Source organism: Zootoca vivipara, chromosome 7, assembly GCF_965207765.1.
Source record: "Zootoca vivipara chromosome 7, rZooViv2.hap1.1, whole genome shotgun sequence".
NCBI lineage: Eukaryota > Metazoa > Chordata > Lepidosauria > Squamata > Lacertidae > Zootoca > Zootoca vivipara.
In genome coordinates, this window is record NC_142590.1 from 69,705,258 (window position 1) to 69,717,703 (window position 12,446).

At 46.4% G+C, this 12,446-nt stretch overlaps 1 protein-coding gene across 5 annotated transcripts; it reads right to left on the reverse strand.

Moving 5' to 3' along the window:
* Positions 1-2,878: 2,878 nt before the first annotated feature.
* Positions 2,879-11,307, reverse strand: LOC118089455 (uncharacterized). 5 transcript variants are annotated; one of them, XM_035124151.3, is made up of 4 exons: positions 10,980-11,306; positions 10,548-10,775; positions 6,755-7,575; positions 2,879-6,076 (listed from the first exon to the last, which is right to left on the reverse strand). In XM_035124151.3, exons 3-4 carry the CDS (start codon positions 7,554-7,556, stop codon positions 5,466-5,468), a joined length of 1,413 nt encoding a protein of 470 aa, XP_034980042.3. In that variant the 5' UTR covers positions 7,557-7,575; positions 10,548-10,775; positions 10,980-11,306; the 3' UTR covers positions 2,879-5,465. The 5 variants fall into 5 exon arrangements, with proteins under 5 accessions (XP_034980042.3, XP_088530701.1, XP_088530699.1 ...); XM_088674575.1 differs by lacking the exon at positions 10,548-10,775 and having other exon boundaries at positions 6,755-7,572; positions 10,980-11,307; XM_088674573.1 differs by lacking the exon at positions 10,548-10,775.
* Between the last annotated feature and the right edge of the window lie 1,139 nt (positions 11,308-12,446).

The window sequence follows — 12,446 nt, forward strand, 5'->3', positions numbered from 1 at the left end:
CTGAATTAATGGGATAGCTTTGCATCTTATTTTTCTGAAGCTGTAAATCTAGACCTGTTGGTATTCTAAACTCAGTTCTTTTTAGCTGTATCAATTTCTTAGTCATACCTGGGGAATTTTTTTTTAACAATGATAATCAAAACAGTCTTAAATATAATTTGCATAAGGATTTCTGAAACAAGGTTTGTTCAAAACTTTTACTCAAATGCTGAAATTCCATCAAACGAACTTACACGTAAGGGAAGCCTCTACATGTTTACTTTCCGTAAGTTAAACCAAATTAATTTAACAGAATTCTCTCTTTGATTCAACGTGCACAGGATTGCAAGCATCCTAGGCTTAAACAGCCTAGTAATTGCAATGGGATTTACAAGGTGTACATTCTGTCTGAATTACTCCCCAGCAAGTGTAAAATACGGCTGCAGTTTATTTTTCATGGATACGATTATTTGCTCAATGCACAGGATGAGGTGAAAGCCTCGAATCTGAAGTAAATCGACCGTGCTAAGGACTGGGATATTCATTTCAACCAGTGCTTAATATCCTATTGATTCAAGGTCGGTTTTTCCTACTAATATTTCTCTTTATGTTGGAATCAGCAATTAAGAAAGAGAAACCTTTCTGTTGCCACACCATCATAATATGTAGGGTTTTATCTGTCTGCACAATGGGACATCCTCTTATTCCTCCGAGCACCACCTCCATCTGCTCTGGTGAGTTGGGAGGAAGCCCCAGAACAGATTTGTTTTTGTTTTTGGAGGGGTCAACATAAAAAGAGGGCAATGCCCTGAATAAGCTCCTACCAATTGCACGAACCTATGTCGATGGTGCTACAGCAGCAGCTTGTGCATTTCTGAGGAGCCCAGAAACATGGACACCCTGCACAAATGCATTATGCACATAGCGGTTTTGGCCATCAAGGGTGTGTTTGGAGAGATGGGAGGTGAGTTAGCATGTGCTATGATGCCTGTGGCTTGAGGGGTGAACGAAGAATGTTGGCTCTTCCCATCACACAGCAGTTTAGTGAGAGAAGTTAGGATACTTTCCCCTTCCATCCAACCATACAACCCTGGAAGGACCTGCATGTCCTGAGGGAAGGCAGAAGTGGAGAAGCCCAGGCAGTATGTTTCATTGGCTCCTGAAGATGCTTTCAACCCAAGAGCTCTTGCTCCATTTCTCTCCCTTCAGCCCCGACTCACAATTCTCCCCAGATCACACAACCCTTGGATTTCTTCCAAGGCCCCACCCCTCACTGGCCTTTCTTCACGCTCTCCTTGAGAGTATTACCCGGCTAGAATATGTCATTGACCTCTGATAATGTCTCGTTTGTCTGGATGGAGGAGAGAGCGGAGTGTGCGAATGTGTACAGAAGCTACCCTACTGTAGAAGTGCTACATTTTTGTTCATTGGTCCGGCCACTTTCATCTCTGGCCCTAGCCACCCCTGGCATATGGCCCTCATAAGGTTTCCTCGTAAGGGAATGTGGTGCTAGGGTGAAAAAGGTTCCCACTCTTTGTTTCGTACCATTTAATTTGTTTTAGTGTTTTAATATTATAAACCACCATGGGTGTGCCTTGCAGCACGGTGGTTTACAAACAGAATAAGTAAATAACACTGGAACCTGGCATATGGTTAGACCACCTGGGGAGGGGAAAAAAAAAGGCAAAACAAGCAACTGACTACGAAGTGAAATTGGGCCTGTGTGTGTGTGGATGAACATTTCCTCTGTTGAATTATGTTTAAAGGCTGCATTACTATGAGCATAGATTAGATGCTTAGGCATTCAACCCGTTGCATCATCATATCCCTGGTTAATGGGAAATTAAATTGATTCAGTTTCCCAATGAACAGTTATGAAACGGCATTTAAACTCTTATTCAGAATGTGTCAATGTGTGTCCCCTTAATGTAGATTATTTTATGCAAGTAATTGTACTGCAGTCACTGGTATCATAGGTATCTAAAATCACCTCTATGCTCCAAGCACAAACTGGCTCAAATACCATTACTTCATCTGAGCAACTGTAGTTTTGTGAGGCTTAATAGACACCCCTAGACTATTTTCAATTTCTCCTGTAGGCAAAATGAAAAAAAGATAGCTACATTGACTAAGATGGAATTGTTTTAAGATTATTTTTATTTCCTGCATTAAAATGCCTGAGCGACTCATTTCACAGAATGAACCTAAGCCTATTTATTAAAATGTAATGATAGTTGAGTTCAAAAGAACTTCAAATGATATTAAGTCCCCCCCCCCCCCCCGAACTGCTGGACATAGAATCGTAGAGTTGGAAGAGACCACAAAGGCCATCCAGTCCAACCCCCTGCCAAGCAGGAAACACCATCAAAGCATTTTTGACATATGGCTGTCAAGCCTCTGCTTAAAGACCTCCAAAGGAGGAGACTCCATCACACTCCTTGGCAGCAAATTCCACTGCTGAGCAGCTCTTACTGTCAGGAAGTTCTTCCTAATGTTTAGGTGGAATCTTTTTTCTTGTAGCTTGAATCCATTGCTCCGTGTCCGCTTCTCTGGAGCAGCAGAAAACAACCTTTCACTCTCTTCTATATGACATCCTTTTATATATTTGAACATGGCTATCATATCACCCCTTAACCTTCTCTTCTCCAGGCTAAACATACCCAGCTCCCTAAGCCATTCCTCATAAGGCATCGTTTCCAGGCCTTTGACCATTTTGGTTGCCCTCCTCTGGACACGTTCCAGCTTGTCAGTATCCGTCTTGAACTGTGGTGCCCAGAACTGGACACAGTACTCCAGGTGAGGTCTGACCAGAGCAGAATACAGTGGTACTATTACTTCCCTTGATCTACCGTAGATGCTATACTACTATTGATACGAAATGTTAATAAATGGTCACCACTTTAAGTTTTTAGTATCCAACTTTATTGGTAGGGTAGCCATGTAAAAAATGTTGAGCTTTTTTTTAAAAAAACAAAATTAGTATTACTTAGGTGAAGCATAACCCTGATCTTCTACAGTAGAGATCCCAGTTACAACTAGGCATTTGAGAAACAAGAGCACTCTGCACTTTTCAGTTAAAAGTGACAGTGCCTCTTCAATAGCATATGCACTTAGAATGTATTGGCAAAACTCTCTCACACACCTTTTACTCGCAACTTCCGTGAGCCCCACACTACAGGATATGTGGCATTTTGATGCTGTCTGCTTTGTTCCTTCCTTCATGGCGTTCCTGAAAATGTAGCAGGCTGCTTCATAGAAGGCGTTCTTCCCTCTCTCTCAGCATGCCAAGGAGGTAAGGCCGTCGTCTGTAGCCGTCCTGGAAACAGAAGCCGCTAGCCCCTTAACAGGCTAGTAATATTTGGGGCCTTAGTTGCAAGGCTGAAATAACCAGCCAAATCTTTGGATGCAGGCCTCTAGTTCCCTAATATGCATTTTTTAAAAAATGGGTTGCTTGTCTGAAATGACCACATACTTTGTTTAAGGAACCAAGGTCCCCTTCACCTGGGGTGGTGGTGCACAGTGCTTTCAAATATAGGAATGAAGACACTCACCCTGACCTAGGTCAGTTGGAACTGTTTCCCATCATGGGGACTGGGACTCTTGCCAATCCCTTTCCCCACTCACGTCCCCACTGCAAGCAGCTATTTGCAGTCGCAGTCGAGCACTAATACAATTTACACTCCCGTCCTATCTCCAAAAATGTAAAAGAAACCGTAACGGGAGAAATTCCAGCTTGCACAGTGTGCCTCTGTCAGGCCAGCTGCATTGGTTCATGAGGCTAATAATCTTTTCTCTGTGCAGTCATAGTTGCCCACCTGAAGAATGAGAGAGGAAGGGGCAACTAGGAAGGGAGACGGGAGTATTTCACTCTTCCAATATCTAGACAATGGCATCATAATCGAAGTTGATTGTCGGTACATCTCGGGACTAATGAACAGAAGTACTTTTCACTCTGCACAAAATTAACTTATGGAACTCGCTTGAAGGCTTTGAAGACTAATTCATGGAGTCTGGTTTCTCCACAAGCAATGGTCAGGGTGCCAGATGGTGGGGTTAAGCATACCCCCCCCCCCTTTGTGTGCGGCCCAGAAACAACAGGCAGGCTAACTTTAAAGAAACAAAATCCTGAGTTCAGGGGTGAGGAACCTTTTTGACTTCATGATTGTCCTCAAGTGCCAATTTTGACAGGGAGCAGGCTGTGCGCCACCACTGCAGGATTAACCCTGGAGGTTCTCCACCCCTGACTTAGCCATAAAATCATAGAGTTGGAAGGGACCCCCAAAGGCCATCTAGTACAACCCCCTGCAATGCAGGAATCTCAACTAAAGCATCCATGACGGAAGGGCCATCCAACCTCTGCTCAAAAACCTCCAATGAAGGAGAGTCCACAATCTCCTGAGGGAGACTGTTCCAATGTCAGACAACTCTTACTGTCATAAAGTTCTTCCTGGTGTTTAGTCCTTGATCTCCTCTACAAGGTTGGTGGTTGGGTAGAGATGAGTTTCATAGAACTCTCAAGTGCAAGGAGTTCTTTGAAAGCCAAAGGTTTGCTTTGCTTCTCTTACTAACCCATTTTGTCCTGCATGAGCTACAAAATGGAGACCTCCAAAATGGATAGTTCTCCAGCTGTGGTGGTTATTTCCTTCACAGGTTATAAGAATGGGGAACCTCTGGCCCTCCAGATGTTCAACTACCACTCCCATTATCCTTGGCCATTGGTCATACTTGCTAGGGCTGATGGGAGTTGTGGTTCAACATCATCTGGAGGGCCAGAGCTTGGGCTTTGAACCACATTAAAAATGTTCTATTTTAGTATTTGAAGACTAGTTTTGTTTGCCAATAAAGACATGGTTTCATTGAGACAAGGGAGGAAAAGAGCCCATCGCTCCCCGTGCATTTCACTGATTTTAACAACATGTTATATATCAACAAAGAATGTTCTCCACTCATTTATATAAGTTTCGCTGTGCACAATGATTCACAGTCTTCAAATTGCTCATCTTCAAAACCACCAAGCAGTACCCATTTGGAGAGAGGAAAAACAGCAGCTCACAGGGAGCTGACAAAGGCCACCAACCAACTTCAGAGCTGAGCAGAGATTTTGAACCAACCTTCTCTGTGGCCCAAGCCTAGATCTGAACCACACTTGCCCAAACTTATACAATGGGGCTTTACTCCCTAGCAAGTGTGCACGGGACTGCAGTCCAAATTGCAGAACGAAGCAGCAGAATATGGAGCAAGGGACAGTAGTGGAATGCCAGTGAACTGTACAGTTTTGTCATCCTAGGCAAAGCTCATCCTTCCCTCTTCTACGCAGACATACCTTAAATTCTGGCTACATTTTTTTTAAAAAAAAAGATTTGTTACAGCTTCCACCATCCTGACTTTCCCCCCTCAAAGGAGTTTTTTTTTTTAAAAAAGGATGAGTGTCTACCCAATGAGAGCAAAGAAGCATGTTTGAGGGATTGTCAAATGATGAGATTCCACTAGTTGCCTTCTGTTTTTATTTTCTTTTTCTCTGGCTGGCGTTCCTCAGCCTCACTGGGCGCTGGCGATTCTGGCGCTTTGGGAGCACCGGCGTGGTGTGCCCCCAAAGCGTTTGGAGCATTGTGCAGCACCGGCGGTGGCAGCAGCGATGATGATGGGAGGAGTACAGAGGTGCTTGGGGAGGAATGCGAAGGCTGCCCTTGGGATGCGGAGGGCACTGGAGGAGGAGGTGGCGCCCTGGTGGCAAACAACCGTGCCAGGTTCTCCAAGGCAGCTGTTTGCCTGTCCATGGCATCTGCGATCCGCCTGGTCGACGTCTCCATAAGAGTGATGAGTTTGTCCATGTTTTTTGTGGCCTGGCCCACGTGGCTCGCGAGGATGGTCAACTCCTCCTTGCGGGCGTTGCTCTCCCTGGCCTGCGCAAGCTCAGACGTCTCCCTGTGCCTCGAGTGCAGATCGGACAGGGCGCCCACTAGCCTGTCGCCCACTTGCGATATGGCGTCCACGAGGTCCGAGGCAGCGTCGGGTTGCTTCCTCTGCTTCCTGCTCCAGTGGTTGCTTGCTCTGTCAGTGTCGGCCAGGGGCCCCCTGGGGAAAGAGCTGGATGGGCCTGCAATGGAAGAGACAGCAGGAGTTAACAAAATGGTGGTGTTCTGCAGGTGGCCAGCAGCACACCAGATGCCAAAAGGAGTTAAAATAGCAACAGCAGCCTACGCTTAAAAGCAGAGGGGGGCCTGTGGCCTTGCAGTTGCTGCTGGGCCTACAAAACCCATCATCGCTGACCATGCTGGCTGTGGCTGATGGGAGCTATAGTCCCAGGAACATCTGGATGGCTCTAGGTTCTCCACGCCTAACCTAAAGCTTAATTTCAGCCAGTGTTCACTAGGGCTTAGCTCTGGAGCATGCCCAACAATGCTAAGGAGACAACCTCTGACATTTGTGTGGACCCCCTCCTCACTATAGCCAAACCTCATACATCTGGGATTACAGCAGAGATGGGGAACCTGTTGGACTACAACCATTATCCATGACTATTGGGCTATGGTGGCTGGGACTTATTGGCATTGTAGAATCTGCCATCTGGAGGACCACAGATTCCCAATCCCTAGATTACAGGCTTGTAGTACATATATAAGTGGAGTCCTCCCAGCACATCTCAGAGGTTTTTATTATTTCTTTTTTAAAGAAATCAAGCTCAGCCCAAACCACCATCTTAACTTAACCCACCTAGGTGACATTGCTCAAAAGCAATGATCTTTGAAACAGGAGTTTAATTCTCAAAATTCACCTGAATTGACAGCCGAATGGCTCTCTCCTCTAGCACTGGGGAAATGGGGCAAAGCCTCATCACCTGCCAGGATGTCGTCTTCTTCATGCTGCTCCCATTCATCACCTGGAGATTGGGCATTCATGGGGTCGGAATCCATCCGTGGGTCTTGAAAATAGCCGTTTGAGTCATCTGCAGGCTCTGGGATGGAGGCTTCGTCGTCATCGGAAACGAGGACGACGCTTAGTTTTTCGTTTTTCTCCTGCTCAAGCCCCAGCTTTTGTGCCTCTCGATTCCTCCGATCTATGGAGAGGGAGACTTTGGACACCACCAGGCCTTTGTGCATGCACAGGAAACTATTCAAGGAATCATAGAATGGCAGGGCACGTTGGCCACTCACAGAGGAGTTGTTTCCACAAACAATGGCCTTGTATCCTCGCCGAAGCTCTTTGGCACGCAAACGGCACTGCTTCATATCCCTATCATAGCCGTATTCCCGCATCCGATCAGAGATCCACTCATACTGAGCCTCGTTGCGAAAATTGGTGGCCAGCGAGGCTTGAACTTGGTCGTCTCCCCAGATCTCAATGAAGGTCCGGATTTCTTCATCAGGCCAGTAGGGGTTACGGTGGCGGATGCTCTTTCTAGGAGCAAACGGCTGGATGTTCATATTTTCCCTTGGCAGTTGTTGTTGGTCACGAAGCAAGGACTTGGCACCTGCAGACAAGGTACGTTTTGCTGATATGTAATACCTAGAGCGGAGATTGTTCAGCTCTTGCAAGTTGTTCTGCAGATTCTTTAAGAGGTCGTCATTACCAGCCATTATTTTCTTTCTGCCTCTGCTGCCAAAAGAGAACCCACACCAGTTAAAACCCCACAGGCACAGCAGGTTATTCTTTTCCCTTTAATTGGTTTTCTGGCCTTCAGAATTATTTGGCAAGTGGTCCCAATCACGTAAACGATCAATTTAGTTTAGCTTAGGAACACAAATGTGCTGTTTTCCCAGTTACAACAGGTCCCCCTTAGTACATCCCTCTATTGATGAACTGTTTGTTTATATGTTATGTTGTTTATGTGTTCTCCTCCCCAAGGAGAAATACCGGTGTTTTGGGAAATGATTTTAGGCTACAGTTCTATACCTACTTACTTGGAAACATCATTTATGTATGTGAGGCTTGTTTCCACGTAGAGAGGATTGCAAACATTTATGGAGAAGGCCATCAGTAGCTACTAGCCTCATTGGCTATGCTCTACTTCCAGAGTTGGATGCAGTATGCTCAATTGCTGGGACGCACAAGTAAGGGTAGTGCTTGTAAATTTCCCATAGACATTTGGTCAGCCACTGTGAAAACAGGATGCAAGACTAGATGAACCTCTGGCCTGATCTAGCAGGGATTTTCTCATGTTCTAATTTGTCTCACATGGACAGACACCTCCAGGCCATCAGCAGGTCCCTGGGTTTTTGAACTGACATGGGGTCAGTGGAACAGCCACACAAATTTAGATCCTGGACCTATCTGGGAGATGGGGCTATTTAGAGAAGCATGGGATTTGTGAATAATGCAATTCATGTTTTTTTCTTCTGCACACCTGACATGTTGGGGTTTTGCTCTACAAAAAAGTCTGCCTGCAGGCCCAGCCCCAGCTGCACCACTGCATGGGGTTTGCCCCATCGCACACTTGTATTTTAGCAACTTGTGTGGCAGCTACAGGTGACCAGGAATTGCATGCAGGCAAACAAGGGGGCTGGTGGAAGAGGAAATGATTCATTCACAGTCCCCTTCCTTTATGTGTAAGTCACAAAGAGAGGGATGTCCTTTTCTCTACAACTATCATAGAAATACAGACAGCTGCCAAAGGGGGTGGATTGCTCCATTACTCCCCTGCCAGACTATTTGGTAATTTTTTTTTACTAGCCAGCCAAAAGGCTAGTAGGTGATGGAAGATAGGGCTTCCTCTCTCGATAGGTCAGCACAGAGACTCATAGCAGGCTAGTATAATTTTTTGCAGCCTAGATTAATTTTATGGACTTCGAAGTCTACAGCCACATTCTGTATTGCTTTACTCAGAAGTAAATCTCAGACGGTTCAGTGGCACTTACTTGAAGCAAGCCTGCATATGATGCAGGCCTTGTTGAAACAACATCATCTCACTTTATTTGGGAGTAAACATTTGCACCACACAGAAGACTTTCTGAGCTTTAGGTTGTGATCTTAAACACAAATTTGGAAAGCAAGTGCCATTCAGGTAATTGAGACGTACTTCCAAGTAAGCAATTCAGCACAAAACAAAAGCATACAAATGTTTCATTTCCCGGTCAGGGCTCACTCAGCCATGTCAGCAGAACATAAAAGCAAGACATTAGCTAATGTAGACACTTAGGAAGATGACAAATAAGCCTCACTATTAGCCAAAAGTCTCTGCAGGGATAACAGAGTAAGGTACATCTAGTGGTCTGTTCTTATAGGGGTGTGCAAACTGGGTCTAGGATGTACAGACAACAGGAAGGAAAATCACATGCTGGAATGCTCCTTCATTCAAAAACCTTCCATGCCTATAGAAAACTAGTTACAGGTAGGTAGCCGTGTTGGTCTGCTGTCGAAACAAAATAAAAATAAAATAGAAAAATCCCTTCCAGTAGCACTTTAGAGACCAACTAAGTTTGCAATTGGTTTGAGCTTTCGTGTGCATGCACACTTCTTCAGATCGAAGAAGTGTGCATGCACACGAAAGCTCATACCAATGACAAACTTAGTTGGTCTCTAAGTGCTACTGGAAGGAATTTTTCTATTTTATAGAAAACTAGTTGCAAGAAGGCTTAGCTAGACTTCTCTTTTATGGATGGGCTTTCAATTATGTCAGCCTCCATCTGCATCTTGAGGTGGTACAGCCCAGGCACAGGTTTACCTGCATCTGAGCCGTACCACAGAGGGTGGCTCGCAAAATTGAATAACTGTCTATTAGTAAGATAATAGTAACGGACAATTAGGCCTATCTAGCTAGAAGGACCCAGGAATGAACAGGTCTCTAGTGCACAGCGCTGATATATGACAGTTTGGGCATGCAAAAATTATTGGAAAGCTCCCTTCTTGAACTCGCACCTTGAGGGTGAATTTACAGCTTTACAGGAAACACTTTTGCAAAATAAAACCCCCACCAGGCATAGTTAGCTGTCCAGCCATCAAAGATGCCACCTATACTTGCTCCAGATCCCCACATTAAGTTCTGCCATCCACACAGTTACTTCCACCTGCAGTGCTCCTAAGGTCCCCAGGTTGGTCCCCCCCCCCCAACACAGCTCCGGCATTTCTAACACAACAGAGTGAAACAGAATCTTTGGGTTTGCAGATCAGTACCACCAGACTCAAAAAAGCTGGAATAAATCCATGGGGTTTCCTCCCCAAACCCATTTATAAGAAACCCTCCTCCCTCCAAAAACCACAATCCCTTTTAAGCAGAGCAGCAGATGCAAAAGATGGCAGATTCTCCAGCAAACTGAACACCAGACTTTTAACAGGGTATGTGAAAACGAGCATCATTTTGCATCTCATGGGGAACTTTAAATCTAGAGTTGAGGGTTTTTTTTAAGTATTTGAAAAACAACTCTGGGGTGCAGCATTTAACTCTTCCTGGTGCCTGATCCTGCCCCTCCTCCAAGCAACAGACCTCCCCTCCCTCACCCACTTCCAGGGACACCCAGGGGTGTTCTCCAGCATTTCGGTGCCGGCCAGGGGCTTCCTAAAGCATCCCGACCCTCCCAGCCGCCTTCCCCCAAAGCTCTGCCGCTCCCCTAACCCCACAGTCGCACACTTACTTGCAAGTTCCCGGCTCGCTCGTGGGCAGGCAGGCCGGCTGCGATTGGCTCACCCGCGTGACGGGCGCGGCGCCGGCCCAACCAGAGGCGGCCTTGGGGAGGCAGGACAAAGCAGAGGAAGAAGGCGGGGAGCCAGCGCTCAATCGGGGAGGCGGGGAGGGGCAAGAGTCAAGCCCGTGACTGACGTGCGGAGCCTCGAATCAGAGGGCGGACAATGGGGAAAGGGAACTAAGGGGGTGTAGGAAAAAATAGAAATAAAAAGTAGTTGCAAAAAGAAGAGAAGCCGCAAATAGGAGAAAATGCATTTAATGTTGGTTAAGGAGGGGATCTGCGATCACAAATGTTGCAAAAGCAATAAATGGATAAGCATGAACAAAAGCAGAGGTTGAAATGGATATAAAACAGTATTTATTTTTTAAATAAAAAAATCACCTTGCAATCTCAGTGAAGCATTTGGAGCCGGGCTGGCGGGCGGAGGGCGCAGCAAACTTCAAGGAGGAGCAGTAGAGATGGCCGGGAAGCGAAGCTGCACAAGTTTGATGGTCCCCGGGCAGGCGGGCAGCGCTTGCAATTCAAATAAACTTTCCCTTCCCACCATGCTGAGAGAGGCCCATGTGACCATCGGCAGCCAGACCTCCGGCCGCCCGAGGGGTGGGGCTCCGGCGGCGCTTTCGGCCGCGCGGCGAGGCGAGGGTCATTTGGAAGTTAATCCCCTTGTCGTGGCTCGCTCTGCTGGCGAAAGGCGGCTCCGGGTTGCCAGGGCGGGGAGGGCGCTCAGCTCCCCCGAACAAGTATTTTGCAAACAGCCAGCCTTTGCAAAGAAAAAAGAAAAAAAAGAAGAAGCAGCAAAAAGCAAATGCATCTTCTCATCCACATGCACAAACATTTCCGCCGGGAAGGAAGCGTCAGGTTCCCCAGCGCCGTCCTAGAACATGCCGTACTCTTAAAAAACAAAACACCTTGTTGAATTCGGAGGCGATTTACTCTCGGGATTACAGCCTTGTCTACTCAGACGGGCGCCCTATTGAATTCAATGGAGCTTCCTCCCAGGGTAGTATGGTGCTGTGCATTTTGAAGCAAGTCTTCAAAAGCTCTCCAGTAATTTCGGGCGCCCCATGCACCCCACCAAGGAAGTGGGTTGCTCAAACTACATTCTGTTAGATGCCACCCCAGTCTCAGAGTACTGTAGTTAGAGACTCCAGGGGTGCACGCACACAACCAGATTCTGTTTCCTTGGAATTAAGGTCAGCCGAGAGACTGTTGTCCTTGGAATAATATGGATAACCAAAGGATGTTGGTTGTTGACCCACTTCTCCTTTATATCAATTGTTTATCAGCCAATGCTGACATGGAACGTTTTTGGGTCACATGCCGCTACTGAGAATTCTGGAAGGAAAGCTGGGCCTTAGAAGAGTGATGAGCAACCTGTGGCTTTCCAGGTGTTGTTCGACTCCAGTCACGATGGCCGGTGGTCAGGCATGATGGGAGTTGCAATCGAGCAATATCCAGAAGGCTACAGGCTCCCCATCTGCGGCCCAGAAGTTTCACCCAAGTTATCAACCTGATACATCACAGAAGTGGAACCTATGACTCTCCAGATGTTGGTGCCTTATAGCTGCCATTATACCTGGCCATTAGCCATGCTGTCTGGGACTGACAGGAGTTGCAGTTCAGCAGCATTTGGAGGACTGTCCCTTCTTTAGAGAGACTGACTCCACCCAGGACAGGCATTTTCACAGCCATCTGTTCTACTGAGCCTCAGGTAACATCAGTTCTGGTTTATTTGCACTGAGTTGCCACCCCCACTCTAATGTAGTATTGCAGACAAGCATTTAGGGATGCCACCCAGATCTGATGAAATAAAAAGGCATTCCATTATTTCCCCATCACCTTGCACTC

Coding starts and splice junctions, on each gene's coding strand:
- LOC118089455 (XM_088674572.1), bottom strand. CDS start 7,954: ATGGCCTTCTCCATAAATGTTTGCAATCCTCTCTACGTGGAAACAAGC. Junction 7,576..7,880: donor TACATAAATGATGTTTCCAA/GTAAGTAGGTAT, acceptor CTCTTTTGGCAG/CAGAGGCAGAAAGAAAATAA. Junction 6,077..6,754: donor CCATTCGGCTGTCAATTCAG/GTGAATTTTGAG, acceptor CTTCCATTGCAG/GCCCATCCAGCTCTTTCCCC.